The 18,682-nt window shown below is 41.6% G+C and overlaps 1 protein-coding gene across 2 annotated transcripts; it reads left to right on the top strand.

Moving 5' to 3' along the window:
- Positions 1-49: 49 nt before the first annotated feature.
- LOC121719942 lies at positions 50-17,321 on the top strand. 2 transcript variants are annotated; one of them, XM_042105718.1, is made up of 7 exons: positions 50-236; positions 2,483-2,652; positions 13,846-13,998; positions 14,142-14,169; positions 15,998-16,042; positions 16,536-16,683; positions 17,058-17,321. In XM_042105718.1, the coding sequence occupies exons 1-7, from the start codon at positions 161-163 to the stop codon at positions 17,218-17,220; spliced, it is 783 nt and encodes a 260-aa protein (XP_041961652.1). In that variant the 5' UTR covers positions 50-160; the 3' UTR covers positions 17,221-17,321. The 2 variants fall into 2 exon arrangements, with proteins under 2 accessions (XP_041961652.1, XP_041961653.1); XM_042105719.1 differs by lacking the exons at positions 50-236; positions 2,483-2,652 and adding exons at positions 10,470-10,743; positions 12,384-12,553.
- The last annotated feature ends 1,361 nt before the right edge of the window (positions 17,322-18,682 follow it).

Raw genomic sequence — 18,682 nt, 5'->3', positions numbered from 1 at the left:
AACAACAAAATATGCAACACATCCTCAGAGTGCCCATAGTTAAGCAAAGCCGTCCCCATATTCCGGGTTCTTAAGGGTGTGTCGCCTGCCTTACCTGACAGGTTTTGGAGTTGTGCATCTCTTTTCCTTCATCCAGGTAGCCTAAATAGTTCATATCGCGATGGCGATGCATAGGAATGGGAATTCCCTGTTGTATAGGTTACAGAGCCTAGGAGAATGTAACGTAAGGACTACAGGTAGGCCAAGAGAGTTATTTGACTAAGTTATAGGAAATTCAAGGCGTTGCTGTTTTAACGTTTGTTTTGTGGAACGTATTGCCAGAGACGGATAAGGATCTTTGGTATTGCTCTAATATTACGCCTGTGGACTTTCTTGGGTGGTTGACGTTTTAGGTAGAAAATACATTTTTGAAAAATGTGTCAGATATTAGGCCTACGCATGGAAATCAAGTCCTGTTGTAGGCTACTGACTCTCACATTCTCAAAAATATGTAGGCCTAGCCTATGGTCTTAGATTTTGTATCGGAATTTATATTTATTCACTATGTTGTGTTAGTGGTTGAAATTGTCATATTGCCAACCCTCAAATGAATTAATCTCACTCTCAAGAGATTGGAGAATTGGCAGCTCTGCTGTCAGTGACATGAAAGTTATTGTGTGTAGGCTACGATTAGGCTAGTGGGCGGTAACTGTTGAGCTGTGATTTGTATGTGATGGCAGGGTGATCCCTCTCACTTTCTACAAAATCTCACTCTCTATCTAGTATCTACAGCATCTCACTCTCACTTTCTACAGACTAACTGACTGTTTATGTAGGCCTATACAGTTCAAACATACTCTGTTCTTCTAAGCTGCACTTGTGTGCAAAATAGTGTGTTCCACACCACTGTAGGTGTCAAACATAGTCTGCAAAGTAAGTATTTGGTGCAACTTCCAGTTCGGTGGCTTCTTCCTGCCATGCCAGTACAGTTCAGAGATCTAGCCCTCTCTGAGCTTATTTCTACCACACAACATATTACATGTGGTTGCACTGCAACATTATTTTTGCATTTATGAATCTGTCAACGTTAGTTTAGGCAGTAGCAGGCCTAGCCCATACAGTTGGTTAACAGAAGGTGTTTTACAGTAGGCCTAATATAAATTAAATATAAATATGTGCAGTGTATTAGCAGATACCTTTAAAGAGCAGAATAAATATGGCTATGTAGTAAGCCTATGAACAATGTATGAACAACATGTACAGTTATGTGTACATGTACAATTAGCAGTAACATTAAACAAGTACTAAGAATAAAATAGATAGATGTGCTAGCAATTGAGCTAAAAGCCCAGGCTGCTAGCCTTCTTAGTAGCACATCTCTTAAGACATCAGGAGGGAGGTTTACACAACGTATACTGCACAGCTACAGACCAGCAGGCTATCATTACACTCACCCCCCTAAACCTCACTCCCGAACTGGGTCACGGCACCAATGTAACCTGTGATGTGTTGAACCGTGTGGCTCAGCCCTGCACTCACCCAACAGCAGGACCTCGGGAGTCGAGTGTGCTAGCAATTAAGCTAATTAGAAATTCTCTAACATACATACATACTGCCAAAGAGTACAGAAGCAACAAGAGGTGAAACTCAATAGAACTTTCCATAGTTACATCTACACTCTTTTGTACTGCACAGCTAGGACCAGCTGCTACTGTTACATTGTTCTAGCCTGGAAAATCCAGGGTAACATTGATCATGATCAGGAGCTGGTTGAAGCTACTGATCTCAAAAGTGGTGGTTGGCGCCATCTACTGTGCTGGTGTCATTGCAGAGGCAGAGGAATTACATGACCTGTAGGCCTACTTACAGTTTTTCTCTTTTGCTTTGGTGCATTTCTCAGATCAGAATGGAAACAAACTGTTTGTTCAAGCTCCATATCATCTAATCACTTGTGCACATCATTAAAGCAGTTTCTCACCATCTTGAACAAATAGCAATGATTTAGTACATCCATTAAACTGATTTTGTATGTTTTTTTTTTTTTTTTTTTAATTTTCAATTGCTAATGTCCTGTTGGTCAAAATGCACTATACTGGTTCCGTGCTGAAGTCCTACCCATAAGACAAATTGGCCTTATTTCATCGCTTGTCATCACATGCAAATGTGTTGAACTAGTGGTCATAATTAGTTGTCATAGTCTGTCTAGCATATATAAATATTATGTGATGTGACATGACAGACAGAAACGCCAGGATGTATAGAAAGATGTACAGTGGTGCACAGCTCTGACCAAGGGGTGTTTTACTGTATATCGGCCATTTTTCATTTGCAGAATGCTGTAAAAGCCTTTGTTTTCTTTATACTGTCACAATGTCTGTCAACAGAAAAAAAACTTTTGAACATACCCGTATCCACTGTCTTGCTATCAACCCCCTCCACACACAATAATGTGTAACACTGTTTTCCTTTGTTCATATGACTATCTGTGTTCTTGTGCCCTCAGTTGTATTGTGCTTGGCATGGTGTGTGAATGTGACACAGTCAGCAGCACAGAAGAAGGTTCAGTGTTTGTGCAGCCTACAAGATGGCTTTCGCCAATATCACATCTCTCCGCCAACGGCTGATGTAGTTGATGAGGCAAAGGATTACTGCACCACTGCATGGACCTGCAACGTATGGAGTTTTTAGGACTAATACACCAAAAATACACCAATTGACTAGTGTTGCATGATGCACAGAACATTAGAGTATCATGATACTCTGAAATTAGAAATGATACAATATCCCATTTTGCTAGTGTCAGTACTTTAAGAATGGGGTTTTAATCAGTTTTTTAAAAACCCTGGATGACTGATGGCCGATGATGATTTAAAAAAAAGTAATAAGGTCTTCTGTTTTTGGGGGGCCTAGCAGCGAAGCTGCGAAGGCACCCACTGAGTTACTAGCTTTTCCTATTATTTATTCCTCTGCCATTGGAGTCTATGGAAGTCCATAGAACGCCTGGCTAAAAAGTGCTGAAATTTGGCAGAAAGTTTCTCACGCTAATTTACCGATCTCTAAACCCAGCCGTCTAGCGCCACCAACAGGTCTAAATTTGGCCGAAAATTGAAAATTCGCCACACTGATTCAGGACTGTCCCATGATCATTCTCACCAATTTACAGAACTCTATGCCCAACACTCTAGCGCCACCAATGGGTCGAAACTGGACTCGCATTCATGCATGTGACCATTAAACAGTGCGTCCGATTTTCGCAAATCAGGCACCGTTGGAATCCTTAGACTGACCTGAGTTCAGTGACCCCTATCACGCCACTTTCCGCCATATTGGACCTCCGCCATATTGGATTTAGTCTAAACTAAATTTTCAGCGGTCACAAATTTCATCCGTTTTTCACGAGACAGCCAATCAAATATGGCGATGAAGCCGCCAAACAGGAAGTGAGCTCTTATCTCAGCAAGGCTTTGATGTATGAAGTCCAAACTTGGTAAGGGGACTTGGTACCTGATTGTGATGACGCACTAGGAAATTGGCATCATTTGGCCTCTAGGGTGCTGCAATACAGGAAGTGAGCTTGTATCTCAGCAACACTTTGATGTACACAGTCCAAACTTGGTACAGGGACTTGGTACCTGATTGTGATGACGCACTAGGAAATTGGCATCATTTGGCCTCTGTAGGGGGCACTGCAATACAAGAAGTGAGCTCGTATCTCAGCAACGCTTTGATGTACTAAAGCCAAACTTGGTACAGGGACTCGGTACTTGATTGTGAGAACGTGCACAGAAATTGCTGTAATTTGTCCTGTAGCGGCGCTGTAGTAAAATAAATGAGCTTATAACTCACTATAACACTATAATTCTTTATCCAATTGCCATCAAAATTGCTGAGTGCTTGCCCATGCCAAGGCAACGCCATTCCTGCTAGTACTGCTAGGCCCCCACATTGCTGCTTGCAGCTATATATATATATATTTATTTTTTTTTTTTTTTAAGAATTCCCACACCCAAAAAAGGTTCCATGCTCTGCGCTCTAGGCTTATTTTATATTTCTGTTATTGATGTCTAAGGTTTTTGGTATTGTGTCAGTATTGGTATTGAGGTACTTTCTGAGCAATTAGCCTCTGGAGCCAAATGTGATTAGCATTGTGTGGCAAGAGTGTATGGAGGTCTTCTTAAATCTGCACCACTGCTTTGAGAAGGTTTTGAATATTTAATCAATGTCAAAATCTCTTTAGGTGTGTCAAACTAGCAATATGCTGTAATAGACTTTTGGCTCCATGAGACTATACTTGATCAGTGAAACTGTCTCATTACCATGGTGCCCATCTTTAACATGACTTCCTCATCACCTGTCCCCTGGTAAAAAAAAAATGATCATGTCCACTAATTTAATTAATACTTAATAAATATGTTTCTTTTTGTTCTCTCTTTTCAGACTACGGAGTGTGCCTACTATGATTACGAGGTACCAGAAAAAAAGGATGCCATGGTGTTTGCCGCCCCTGTTGTAAATGCGTCATTTGAGGCTGTTGTTATGGAGAATCACGTGGTAGTTGTAGTGACTGTGGACTGTCCTCAGAAGGGTGTAAGTCCCCCATTACTCACTTTAACCATTTTCTGTGCATCCAATGATGTCATTTGTATGTCATTACATATTAATGTCTTTTTTACATTTCGTTATGTGTATGTTTGTGTGTCTGTGTGTTCTGCAGTTTATTGCCAAGGATCTTCCATGTCCATGTAAGTTTTCGCTTGGCTTTTAGTTTTACACCAACTCTTTTATGTGGATGATTGACATATTTATTCATGTGAAAATACAACATTTGTTAAATTTCTTATAGTGTATCTCATAAATTCAGAATATGACTGAATGAGTTGTAATGTGCAGGGTTGTATGTGTGTGTTTGTGTGTGTGTGTGTGTGTGTGTGTGTGTGTGTGTGTGTGTGTGTGTGTGTGTGTTTTCAGGTGACCAGGCATCTTCCTCTCTCCCATCAATTCCCACCAATCAGAGTAAGGCATTACAGTATGAATGTAGTGAGTCAAGTTTACCAAGAACATTGGGCTGCTAAAATGATCTGAAATGGATTCACTTAAAGATGCATGCATTGTGAGGTGTTAATGAAAGCAGATATAAGTCGATTTTATTTAAATGATCAGATAAAGAGCAAGTGAGTGACATCAGCTTATATGACCTTAACAAAAGCCACTGGAGATGCTTACAAAAGAAACACACATCAAACATATAAATTGGAAACACTCTTTTCCACAGGAAATATTTACAGAAAACAAGTGAAATCAATATCCTCAGATCTGGACATTTCACTGCGTCTAAACGATGAGTATCTACATATGTACTGTGTATGTGTTGCAGATCACACAGAGGATTCAAAAAGTGCACCACCAGATCAAAAAGATGTCCTGTTGAAGACTGTACTTCCCTTTGCCGTATCTGCCATTGTTACATTCATTGGCAGTGTGGCTGTTGTCCTGATCATAAAACGGTATAAAATCCCTATTGTATGAATATAAAAATGAAAAACTAGTGAGTGTAATTTATAAATGTTCAATCTTTAAGCAGTCAAAGAGTTGACCTAAGGTTTACCCACACACCATTACTCATTACAGCATTAACATTCTTACTTTTATTGTAAAATGTTTCATATACAGTACATCAAATGTAATGTAAATAGCACCTATCCATATCTATTTTTAAAAATATGAAAAACAAGGTATTTGTTGTTCTAAACTTTCTCTATGCTGATATATTGACTGCACCGTTGCCTATACTCATTTTTTTTAGCTACAAACACCAACCAACCAATAAGCCTGAAGGGAAGGGTAGCAATGAGGGAACAGCGCAGACCAAATCAGATGAAGACCTCCCCTTACGACCCCTGAGAGAACAGCGCAGACCAAATCAGATGAAGACCTCCCCTTACGACCCCTGAGGGCTGAGAGAACAGCGCAGACCAAATCAGATGAAAACCTCCCCTTACGACCCCTGAGAGAACAGCGCAGACCAAATCAGATGAAGACCTCCCCTTACGACCCCTGAGAGAACAGCGCAGACCAAATCAGATGAAGACCTCCCCTTACGACCCCTGAGGGCTGAGAAAACAGCGCAGACCAAATCAGATGAAGACCTCCCCTTACGACCCCTGAGAGAACAGCGCAGACCAAATCAGATGAAGACCTCCCCTTGTCTGATGCCAGAGAACACAGAGACGGAGAATAGACTTAACATCCTCACATTTTTCCTTGTTAGTATTTTATTTTTTGTCATGCTCATGCATATATTTCCAGATGCTTTCAGTAGAAATCTTACAATCATTACTCAGATTCAAGTCAGATTGTAATTAAAACAGCAGCATATGGGTTTCTGCAGTTTTAAATATTTTAAATAAGTTTTGTATTTTTTTTTTTTTAACTATCAGCAGAGATAAACTGATCTGCCACATATTCATGAGTAGCATAGCATAGAATTTTCAAATACGTCACTGCTTTTATCTCTTTCAGCTGTGCTATTGTTGATGTCTGCCAAGAGAGTCATGCTGTTCTACCATACATTATCATCATTTGACTTTGATGGTGCGCCCTCATTTCTTTTGTTCATCAGTTTTAACTTGTGTATCTGTTTGTAGATGTGTGGAATCAGACACTTAACGATTACGCTGTAGAAGCGAGGTAAGTTTATTGACATGCAGGTAGCTCTCCGTTCCAAAAACCTTCTACCCACAATTCCCCTAGACCCCTTAACGTCATCTCCTGTAGATAGGATTTAGGGATGGTTGCCAGGTCAACTATTAACATAATCTACATCCCCCTTCTTAAAGACAGAGAGCAGTCAAAATAATCTGTTTAATAACTATGGTTAGAATAGCCAACTATTTATGCTTTTACAAGGCTATCTACTGTAACCAGGATGTATGGGGGTGTATAAGCATACAATGCACAGCCTCAACAGAAATAGAACATTCACAAGGCCCAAAATATCATCAGAAATATCAACAGAAATACATTTGTATGGGCCGACCTCTTACCTTTTCCTTTTTTTTTAGCCAAAAGGAGCTGCAGGCTGCTGTGAGAGGTACATGAACAGCCTATAACTGAGAATGAGAATAGCCTATGAAACTTTAAAGAAAACCATAACGTGTCTTGTGTATGCAAAAAAAAAAATAGTCATGTTTATGTAGTGTAGTCTTTGTAAAGAGAATTGGGCTTTGACAACCTCCCTGAACGGGTGATGACAGGTTCCTGTGTCTGTGCCGCCCCCGGCTGGATGATACCAGGCTGGGGGTCTGTTGTCGGTTCATCTACGGTACATGGTGGTGCCTCCACTGTCGTGGGAGGGGTGTAGGTCTCAGGTGTATGTAGCAGGTGGCGTCTGTTCCTCACATACGTGCCATCTCCAGCCTGGACTTGATAACTGTTGGGCTGTTGTGCTCTCCCTAGCACTGTTCCTAGCCTGTCGTATCCCCTGGTTGTCTTACCATTAGTCCTGCAGAAGTCCCATGTGCTGGCAAATTCCTGGAACTCTCTACTTGTGAATGTTGTCGCGTTGTCAGTCATAAGTTGCTGAGGTGCTCCCTACTGTAGGTGGCAAAGTGGCGTTTCAGCCTGGTTATGATGGTTGCACTGGTTGTGTTAGGGAGCTGGTCTATTTTGTACCAGCCAGGGTAGGAGTCAACAAGCAGGAGATGTTCTCTCCCCCCCCATTTAAAAATATCTGCTGCCGTGAGAGCCCAGGGCAGGTCGGGTATGTCATGCAGCTGTAGGGGCTCTTTTGTTTGGTGTGGTCGAAGGGCATTGCATGGGGCACACCTAGAGACTTCACTTTCAATGTCCTGGTAGACACTGGGCCAAAACATGGTTTCTCTGGCCCTGCGCTTTGTAGCCTTGAGGTCTGGGTGACCTTGATGCAGCTGTTTGATGTAGTAGCGTTGCAGCGAATGGGGAATGATGAAACGCTGACCATGGAGCAAGGCAAGCAGGTTGCTGGGAGTTGTGAGTTCATCTCTCATGGAATAGAACTGCCTCAAGTCATGCGACAATGTCTTTGATGAGTCAGGCCAGCCGGTAGTGATGACATCTAATAAGCGCCTGCACAGAGGGTCTGCCAATGTCTCTCGTCTGAGCTCCTCTGTTCTCTTTGATGAGAGGACCTCCACTGTCATGACATCATAGTCCTCATCCATTTCAGCCCGGTCAGTGGAGAGCAGGTATGCACGAGACAGGAGAGTGCATCTGCGATGTACAGCTCTTTGCCCTTTTTATAAATCACATTGAGATTGTAGCGCTGTAGTTTAAGCATCATCCTTTGAAGACGTGCAGATGCTATTCGGTTTTCGCAAGATAGTGATGAGAGGCTGATGATGATCAGTCACAACGGTCGCAGGCCGGCCATATGTAGTTGTGGAATTTCTGACAGGCATAGACAAGGGCAAGTACGTAGCTCCTTCTCTATTTGTGCGTATCCGGTGTCAGTCTCTGTGAGGGCCCTGGAGGTGACAGCACCACTGGGAGATGGACGTTGGAGTACCGGAGGGCTAGTAAGGGCTTGGGGAAATCCGCTGTGTGGTGTTCTTGCCAGTTCCAGCCCACATCCTGAAGCAAGAGTTGACGTAAGGGTGCTGTGACTTCACTGTAGCCCGGGATGAACTTGGAAAGGTAGTTCGCCATGCCCAGAAATCAATGGATTCCATGCTTGTCCTCCGGGGGAGTCATCAGGCGCACTGCAGCAGTCTTGGCAGGGTCCGGTTTAATGCCCTGATCAGTGAGCAGGTGGCCTACGTACGAGACATCTGATACTCGGAAATGACACTTGTCAGGATTCAGTTTGAGATTGATGGCTCCATTACCTGGCGGAGACGCAAATCATGCTCGTCTCTAGTGCGGCCCCAGACCAAGATGTCATCGACCACAATTGCACAAGGTAGCCCTTCAAAAAGTTGCTCCATGCCCCTCCGGAAGACCTCACTACGTGCCTGTGAATATTCTAAAGGGCATGCGGAGGAAGGCATAGCGACCCACTGGGGTCATATTGGTGGTCATCTTTTGATGACTCCTCGCTGAGTGACACTTGCCAGAACAGAAGCCACACTTTGCGTCAAGGATGCTGAACACTTTGGCCCCTGGCATGTCAGCATCCATCTGGTCTACAGTTATCACGGGATGATGCAGCCGGAGCAGGGCTCTGTTGAGGTGGACAGGGTCAATGCACAGTCTAATGCTACCATCTTTCTTGCATGCAGTCACCATGGCCGATACCCACTCAGTGGGCTCCTGAACAGGCTTTATAACTCCTAACTTAGTCATTCTGCTGAGCTCTTCGATGATTTTGTCTGTCATGGCTAACGGCACCCGTCTGGTGGCACATATGGGGTGCACAGAATTGTCCAGGTGCATGTGATACACTACAGGTAGTTTGCCTACAGTGCCACAAACAGATCTTTATATTCTGTGAGCTCTGGGGCCTCCTGTTGGAGAGTGTGCACATTTGGTCTGAGATGCACAAAATGTTGCTGTCCACAACATGGAACTGTAGTGTCCCACACTTACATTAGTGATTTCAATAGTTCTTATAAACTCACCGTCATAAGCCACAAGATTAACTACATGGCTATTTTCAGTTTGGGCATTTTGATCAATGTCTAGAAGAATAGCCCTGGATAATACATTACACTCTCATATTTCCCCCCTCTCGGCTGACGTCTCCACACTTTCACAGTAGAACAGATCAGTTGGCTCATGCCAACGCAGCGCTTGTTAAAGGCTGGGCAGCTGTTGCGATCAGATGTGTGTGTCTCGCCCACCGCAGTTCAAGCAGGGGTTAACATAACCCCTTTCAGTTTCAAATCTATAGCGTCATCCTCTCTCGTTGCTGATTCGGCAGGAAATGCTAGTAAACTATCGTGTTCCAGACTAGTATCTCCCTGCAATGTTTTTTGCAAAGATGTCCTTCAAATACTTGGCCTGCAGACATCATTTGACTGAGAGGTTAGATTGGTGTCTTAATTGGCAGCAATCTAAACTTCAACAGACACATGAAAGAAATATCTACATCAGCTTTATATCACCTGAAGAACATTGTGAAATGTTTAGATCTTATGTCACCAATTGCTTTTATCTCAGGGTTGATTAATTAAGTATTTTAATTATTTATATTATTTGTATTCGATTTTGATGCAATTATTTTATGCTTTACTTTTATGTAAGGTAGGCTACATTTTTATATTCCTATGTTTCTCATAGTTCTATACTTACTTTTTAATATTTTGGATTATTATACTAATGCTTATTTGTGGACCTGCAATAAGCAATAGGCTTGTTTGCCAATTCTGAGGTTTTATCTGTGTGTGTGTTTGTGTCCTTTTAAATGAGTGGAATATTTCCATACACTGGAATCTTACAATACAAACATGCCTTACATTCATACAGATCTGAGCGTCTCATTCGTCCAAAACTTTCACTTTCGAGAGCGGTGGAAAAAACAGGAGTGACGACACTCACTCCGTTTACGGATTATGGAAGTGTTTGAAGTTTACACGGGCTTTAGTTTACATCACTTGGTCAGTAGTCAATGACTTAATTCCACCATCAAGAAATACATCCCACCGTCCTGAGATTCAGCCTTTCAGGGTTTTTTTTTTGGAACTCTTGATCGCGTGGCGGCGACGCCGAAACTCTCTCTTTCTATGCCTCTAAGAAGATTCCGAAGGATGGTTGGTCCAATGGGTGGCACTGACGAGGTCATATATCTCGGTAAACAGCGATTTTAATAACTTAAACGAGTGGTTGAAAAGGCTCTACTAACGTAAACTAATTGAATTGTTTAAATCGTAATTGTAAAAATCGCATTTGTGCACGGTGACACCAGATGTTTGGCATATAGTTTAATTTCTGACGTAGCTTACTTGATTTACAAATGCTTCTGCGTAGACTCGGCGTAGTGACATATATAGGGCGCGATCACATGGGCACTTTGCCGCTTGTAAAACACAAGGTGCACTAATATAAAGTCTTCATAAAACTGTGAATGACGTGGGCCCAGTGGACTAGTCGGACATTCGATTTGGGAAATTCCAGCCGCCTATGCAAAAACGGAAGGCGCTCAGTGCGCCTGGCAGCGCCATGTCAACCCATCCCATAACTCGTGGATAACGCGTGTAGCCTAAGCCTTTAGTGCCACCCAGAGCCTTATAGATAGGCTCTGGTGGCACTTAGTTAAAAATGAAAAAGCAAAAATTAGGTGTTGTAATCGCAGGCATCTCTGGCTGACATGGTCAAAACTTGAGGTGTAGAATCATTCTGACACCCACCTTCTGAATGCATGCACAGTTTCGTGAAATTCCGTTCATGGGTGGGGCATACAATACATTAATTTATATGTAAATTTAGTGACTGGATACCAACTGGCCTGTAGATGGCCAGACACAGTTTTCTGTGAATATCTCAAGAACTGTAGGGCCTAGGAAGACCATTTTTGTATGTTGGCCTCCAGGGGCCATGTCAACCCATCCCATAACCCCTACTACATAACAACTCATTTGATGTATAGTGCAACCTAGTTAAAAATGAAAAAGCAAAAACGAGGTGTTGTAATCCCAGGTATCTTTGGCTGACAGGTTCAAAACTGCACAGAACTTGAAGTGTAGGATCATTATGACACCCTCTGAATGCAGGCCAAGTTTTGTGGAATTCCATTCATAGGGGACCATACAGTAAATTGATATATGTACATGTAGTGACTGTACAGTATGCATGCACACTCACACACACTCATGAACACACATAATCACACACATAAAGATACATGCACACACACATATAAAAACACAAACACACACACACAAGCACAGACATACACACACACATAAACACACACATAAGCACAGACACACACAGGTATGAACACACTCACACACACACACACATTAACATGCAGTGCACATGCATAAATACACACAAAGATACATAATGACACATGCACACACACACACACACACACACACACACACACAGTAGACATGTAGGCATACGTACGCACGTACATGCACACACACACACACACACACACACACACACACACACAGTAGACATGTAGGCATTCGTACGCACGTACATGCACACACACACACACAGAGAGAAGCACACACATACACAAAAGCAAACGCACACATGCTCATTTACATGCACAAAAGTTTCAAGAGCAGAGTAGGGGATGGAGTAGGACATGGAGACAAACTGCCAAGCGTGATGTATTTCTGCAGAGAGAATGTGCAGGACTGAGCGGCGGTCATGTTTTATTTGTATAGTTTTATGTTCATTTGTTACCAGGAAAATCACCAGGGGATCACTGTTCTTCTATGTTCATATGACTAGCTGTGTTCTTGTGCCCTCAGTTGTATTGTGCTTGGCATGGTGTGTGACTGGGACACAGGCAGCAGCACAGAAGAAGGTTCAGTGTGTGTGCAGCCCACAGGACGGATTTAACCGCTATCACATCTCTCCACCGATGGCGGATGTAGTTGATGAGGCAACGGATTACTGCACCACTGCATGGACCTGCAACGTATGGAGGTTTTAGGACAAATACACCAAAAATACACCAATTGACTAGTGTTGCATGATGCACAGAACATCACGGAGTATCACGATACCCTGAAATTAGAAATGATACAATATCCTATTTTGTTACTGTTAGTACTTTAAGAATGGGGTTTTAATCATCATTTAAAAAGAAGGTCATCTGTTTTTCCACTGAATTTCCCCACTCCAAAAAGATTCCATGCTCTGGTCTTCTGTTACTGATGTCTAACTTTTCTTGTATCGTGTCAGTATTTGTATTGAGATAGGCTACTTAAGTATGGTATCATATCGAAGTCATACGTTTGGTATTGTGACAACACCACAATTGACATCTATAAGTATATATATATATATATACTTTTTTGATCCCGTGAGGGAAATTTGATCTCTGCATTTAACCCAATCGGTGAATTAGTGAAACACAAACAGCACACAGTGAAGTGAAGCACACACTAATCCCGACGTAGTGAGCTGCCTGCTACAATGGCGGCGCTCGGGGAGCAGTGAGGGGTTAGGTGCCTTGCTCAAGGGCACTTCAGCCGCGGCCCACTGGTCGGGGCTCGAACCGGCAACCCTCCGGTTACAAGTCCAGAGTGCTAATCAGTGGGCCACGGCTTGTTATCATTTCTGAGCCATCAGCCTCTGGAGCCACATGTGATTGGCATGTGATTGTGATTTCTTCTTAAATCCGTACCACTGCTTTGAGAGGGTTTTCTGTGTAGGTGTAGCTGTATCAAAATAGCACACACATTTACAGTACACCCAGCTTTTGGCACACATTTCCCACAAATATGCTGTAATAGACTTTTGGCTCCATGGGACTATACTTGATCAGTGAAACTGTCTCATTACCATGGTGCCCATCTTTAACATGACTTCCTCATCACCTGTCCCCTGTTAAAGAAGAAATCCGGCAAGTTTTCACATATATCTCCGTTTCTTAAGGTCACAAGAAACAATAACAATCGGTTTTACCTAGCTTGAGTTACTCCAGCCAGCAGCTAATGCATCCAGGCAACTACAGCGCTACACTCTGGGGGCATGAGTGTAGTGCTGTAGCTGCCTAGCTGTGTTAGCTGCTGGCTGTAGCAACTTGAGGTAGGTAAAACCGATGTTTTTTTTTGTTGTTTTTTTAAAAACAGTACTCAGTGACCTTGAGAAATGGAGATTTATGTGAAAACTCACTGGATTTCTCCTTTAAAATGATTGATAATGATAAATGAATACTTTAAGAATAATTCAGTTTCTTTTTGTTTTTCTTGTTTCATATTTCAGACTACAGAGTGTGCCCACTATGATTACGAAGAACCAGAAAAGAAGGATGCCATGCGGTTTCTACCTCCTGTTGTGAATGCGTCTTTTGCGGCTGTTGACGTGGAGAGCCATGTGGACTCTGTTGTAGTGACTGTGGACTGCCCTCAGAAGGGTGTAAGTTCCCCATTACTCACGTAACCATTTTCTGTGCATCCAATGATGTCATTTGTATGCCATTACACATATGTCTTTTTTTACATTTTGTTATGTGTATGTTTGTGTGTGTTTGTCTGTCTGTCTATCTTTGTGTTTTGCAGTTTGTTGCCAAGGATCTTCCTTGTCCATGTAAGTTTTATCTTGGCTTTTAGTTTTACACCAACTCTTTTATGTGGATGATTTACATTTATTCACGTGAACAACAATTGTTGAAATTCTTATAGTGTATTTCATAAATTCATAATGGGGGTAATTCTCTCATTCGTGCGTAAATCGCACGTAAGCGTTTTTCTACGCGCTTCAGTTACGAACTTTTCAGTTACAAACTTTTCAGTTACGCGTACTCTCCCATTCCCGCTTCCCCACACCCACAAGTTCGAAATCAAGGCGGCCTTGTGAAAGAGGCGTGATTTATTTACAATAGAACCAGACTGATCCACCACCTCGTTAATATAGGCTGATATGAAAACGTGGAGCGTGGACTTTCTCACTGACCTTCTGAATTCCAGAAAGAACACAAACCAGTCTTTGATTTTGAACGTAAGCATGGTGAACTGAATAGCGCAGGCCTACAGTAATATGGTGTGTCATTACACAGCCTAACAAAAAATTGGCTTCACAAAATTTCACTTTTGCTTTGAGTTTTTTTTTTATAAAGAGTCTAGACGTGCTTGAGGTGTGTAAATGCATAATTTAAAAACTCACTGTTGAGAAAGAAAGTTTCAATGGCAGCTGCTTCTCATAATATCAATGTATCTATGCTAACCAAGCTGTAGACTGACTCATGATATCAATGTATCTATGCTAACCAAGCTGTAGACTGACTCATAATATCAATGTATCTATGCTAACCAAGCTGTAGACTGACTCATAATAGCAATGTATCTATGCTAACCAAGCTGTAGACTGACTCATGATATCAATGTATCTATGCTAACCAAGCTGTAGACTGACTCATGATATCAATGTATCTATGCTAACCAAGCTGTAGACTGACTCATAATATCAATGTATCTATGCTAACCAAGCTGTAGACTGACTCATAATATCAATGTATCTATGCTAACCAAGCTGTAGACTGACTCATAATATCAATGTATCGATGCTAACCAAGCTGTAGACTGACACCTGCAGTTTCAAATACAGTAGAGAGACTGGCATAACAATACCAGCCTCTATTACAAGCGAATCAAGAGACAGGCGAATATAAACTATGCTGCTCAACAAAAGTACAGACGTCTGTGCAAATGTATGTTTGACTTTGGTCAGATTCGGACAGAATGGACAGATTCGAACGAGGTAGGCTATGGCATTATGACTTAACGTCAAGTTAAAACTGAAGATGCACAGTCGGTAAGCTCTAATATCCAGAGTGGGTGATTATAATGGGGTTTTCACTATTTAACAATGTAGCCTCATGGATAAGGTAATGTCCGGAAAATATGCCATCGTGTCACACTGTAATGGGGGAAAACATGAAGGTGTATCAGCAAATGAGCTGCAGGACTGAGAGGTTCAGGAGGTCATTTGTTCCGGCCGCCATAAGACTACATAACAGACCTGTTTGAAGTGCATTAATTATTTACTACTAATGATAGAAGCTTGTTTTGGGACTCTTTTTATTTTATTAACTGTTGTCATCAGGGTTTTTATGAGTGTATAGCAGTGTGAATGCTTGTTGGTAGACAACACAAGGCTGCTGGACATCTGAATTTACCCTGCAGGGATGAATAAAACATGTAACTCCCTCTATTGCTCGTAAATGACAGATTTAAGCGAAGGGGAGAATTCACGCCCTTTAAAACAACAACTGAAATGCGCGTAGCTACGCAGTTTTTTTTACCCTTACGCACATGGGAGAATTAAATTAAGAGAGTTAAGAATGAAATGTAATGCGTAGAGTTTGTGTGTGTGTGTGTGTGTGTGTGTGTGTGTGTGTGTGCGTGTATGTTTGCAGGTGAAAAGTCATCTCCCTCTACCCCATCAATTCCCACCAATCAGGGTAAGGTATTACAGTATGAATGTAGTGAATCAAGTTTATGAAGAATGTTGGGCTGCTAAAATGATCTGAAATGGATTCACTGAAAGATGCATTGTGAGGTGTTACTGTGTCACCATGATCACTATAATATAAGTCAATTTTATTTACATGATCGGATAAAGAGCAGGCACTCCAAGGAGGGTAAGGACAAGGAAGGATTGGTTTAAACATTTTATTATAATTGTTACATGGATTAAAACGACAACATGTTTTGACCAAAGCTTTCCATTCAAACCTACTGAGGTGCTCACTTTTATAGTGACATCAGGTCATATGACCATAACAAACGATGCAGATAAAAGAAACACACATCAAAGATATCAAAGCAGAGACACTCTTTTCCACAGGAAATATTTACACAAGTAAAGTAAACTCAGTATATTCATGAAGACGTTCCACTGCATTTAAACGATGTATCCAAAATGAATGTCTATGTACTGTATGCGTGTTGCAGATCATAAGGGAGACTCACAAGGGGCACCAGAGAGACCACCAGATAATGAAGATGGTGACCCACTGAAGACCATACTTCCCTGGGTCATATTTGTCGCTATATTTGTTACATTGTTTGGCAGTGTGGCTGTTGTCCTCCTCATAAAACGGTATATAAACACAATTATGTGAATATAAAATGAAAATGGAATGTAGAAACTGTAATTTATAAAGGCTGAATCTTTAAGCAGTCAAAGAGTTGACTTATGGTATAGCCACGCTCCTGAGAATGTGGCCCCGATCAGCATTCCTTATCCATATTATCATGTTCTAAAGAACTAGTCTTATTACTCTCACTACTCATTCAAAGCCCAAACTTTGATCTAGTAAAATGTTTCATGTACTGTACACTGGGTAGAATGTCAATAACCCTATCCGTAATATTCATAATTCATAATTTGTATATGTAAAGTGAATTTATAGCTCTAAACTCTCACCACATGCTAATAGACTGATTACACTATTGCCTATACACATGTTTTAGATGCAAGAAAATCCCAGAACCAAATGGACAGCAACCGGAGCAGCAACCGCAGCAGCAGCAGGAAGCTTTCGTTTTAGTGCCAATGAACAACCCAGATGAGTCTGAAGTGAACATACAACCCCCTGCTGATATAGACATGCACATAGACATACAGCAGTCTTAACAACTTTTTTAAAGAAGCCCTAAAGATTTGTTTTACCTTAAAGGTGCGATTTGTAGGATTGTTACCGAACGTTCTGTAGGCCAAAATCAAAACACTGGTGAACGCTCTCAAGACTACCAGACGCGAGCCTCTTCTGGGTTGCCAAATGTAATGAAGACTTAGCTAACGTTAGTTGACCTGCAGCTGCTTTAACGTATCTCCAACCATGACCCAGCTACACATTACGGAAACAGTGAAAACAAAAAATACCTCTCTAACCAACGTAACATATTTAGCTGAAGTTAGCGATGCAGATGAAGTTTAGCCTAGGCTACCTGTTGTGGAGAAATATGGCCAGCTCTGCGTCAGACTTGATATTCTTCGTTTGATGAAGACGTCACCATATCCGGAAGCTTCTCCGATGTCCACTTAATTTGTTTCTTGTTTTAATTTTGGAAATGTGCCTGCCTCTCGTAGGCGTTCATGTTGGCCTTTGCTAATTTGGCAACCCAAATAGGAAGACGCGCTAGCCCATTATTAATACGCTATTCTAGAATTAATCGTTCAAAACATAAACGAAAATTCCAAGAGATTCCGCCCCGTAACTCATTTTTTTTAATGGGTTTTACGGGGTTTTACGGGTTAGAGTAATGTTGTCAAATAAGCCATTCCTTACTCTCTGACAACATATGGTGATCATTTTTGGAATGGTTACAGTTTATTTTCCATTATTTTCTACATACTGGACCTTTAAAGTAGCGCTTTCAAAATCATTTTGATGGAACTTTAATTATTGCACTTCTGCATATATCATTACTCAGATTTAAGTCAAATTCAGATTGTAATTAAAGGGACATCAGGCAAGCCTGAGTGCTTTTTCTCTATGAAGCTCCCCCTAGCGTCTGTACGTGTCGATGCGTGTGCGAGCCCTTGCTCGGTCTGAAGCTCTTTTCCTTTTCTTTGCATCTTCCGTCAAGGGTTTTCGCTGCTTATTCACCGGCTCTGCCATTATACACACGTTTGCAACAATCGCTAGCGAATCACAGTTGCACACGTAAACAGCGTTTTACCTTACATTCCCATACTTTGTGTTTGATGGAGTACCCTCAGTAATTTGTTCATCAGTTTGAACTTTTGTAATATGTGACTCAAAATGAACATCAATCTCTTGACAATCTCGTGACAGTCATATTATACTTGAGCATCTAGTTTCTCTCGCTGACACTCTTCATGAATGAATGGAATGTAGGTATAGTTTACACCAACGATTACACGACCGGATGTAACTGCTGAGCTTTTTGTGTTCACAGTCAAGTCTTTCAGCTTACAATGGCAAGAACAAGGCGACTTTAGCATTTCCATACTGTTGCTCTGCTGACAGATGCATAAGAAAGGTGCTGTATGGTGGTCTTTCATGGTGAACATGATGATAGGAGACATACAGGTAAAGGAGGATCTTGTGGGATGCTCATGTTACTGGTTT

The sequence above is a fragment of the Alosa sapidissima genome, chromosome 10 (genome assembly GCF_018492685.1).
Source record: "Alosa sapidissima isolate fAloSap1 chromosome 10, fAloSap1.pri, whole genome shotgun sequence".
Classification (NCBI taxonomy): Eukaryota; Metazoa; Chordata; class Actinopteri; order Clupeiformes; family Clupeidae; genus Alosa; species Alosa sapidissima.
The sequence above is the reverse complement of the archived record's forward strand: the minus strand, read 5'-3'. Positions and strand labels throughout refer to the sequence as shown.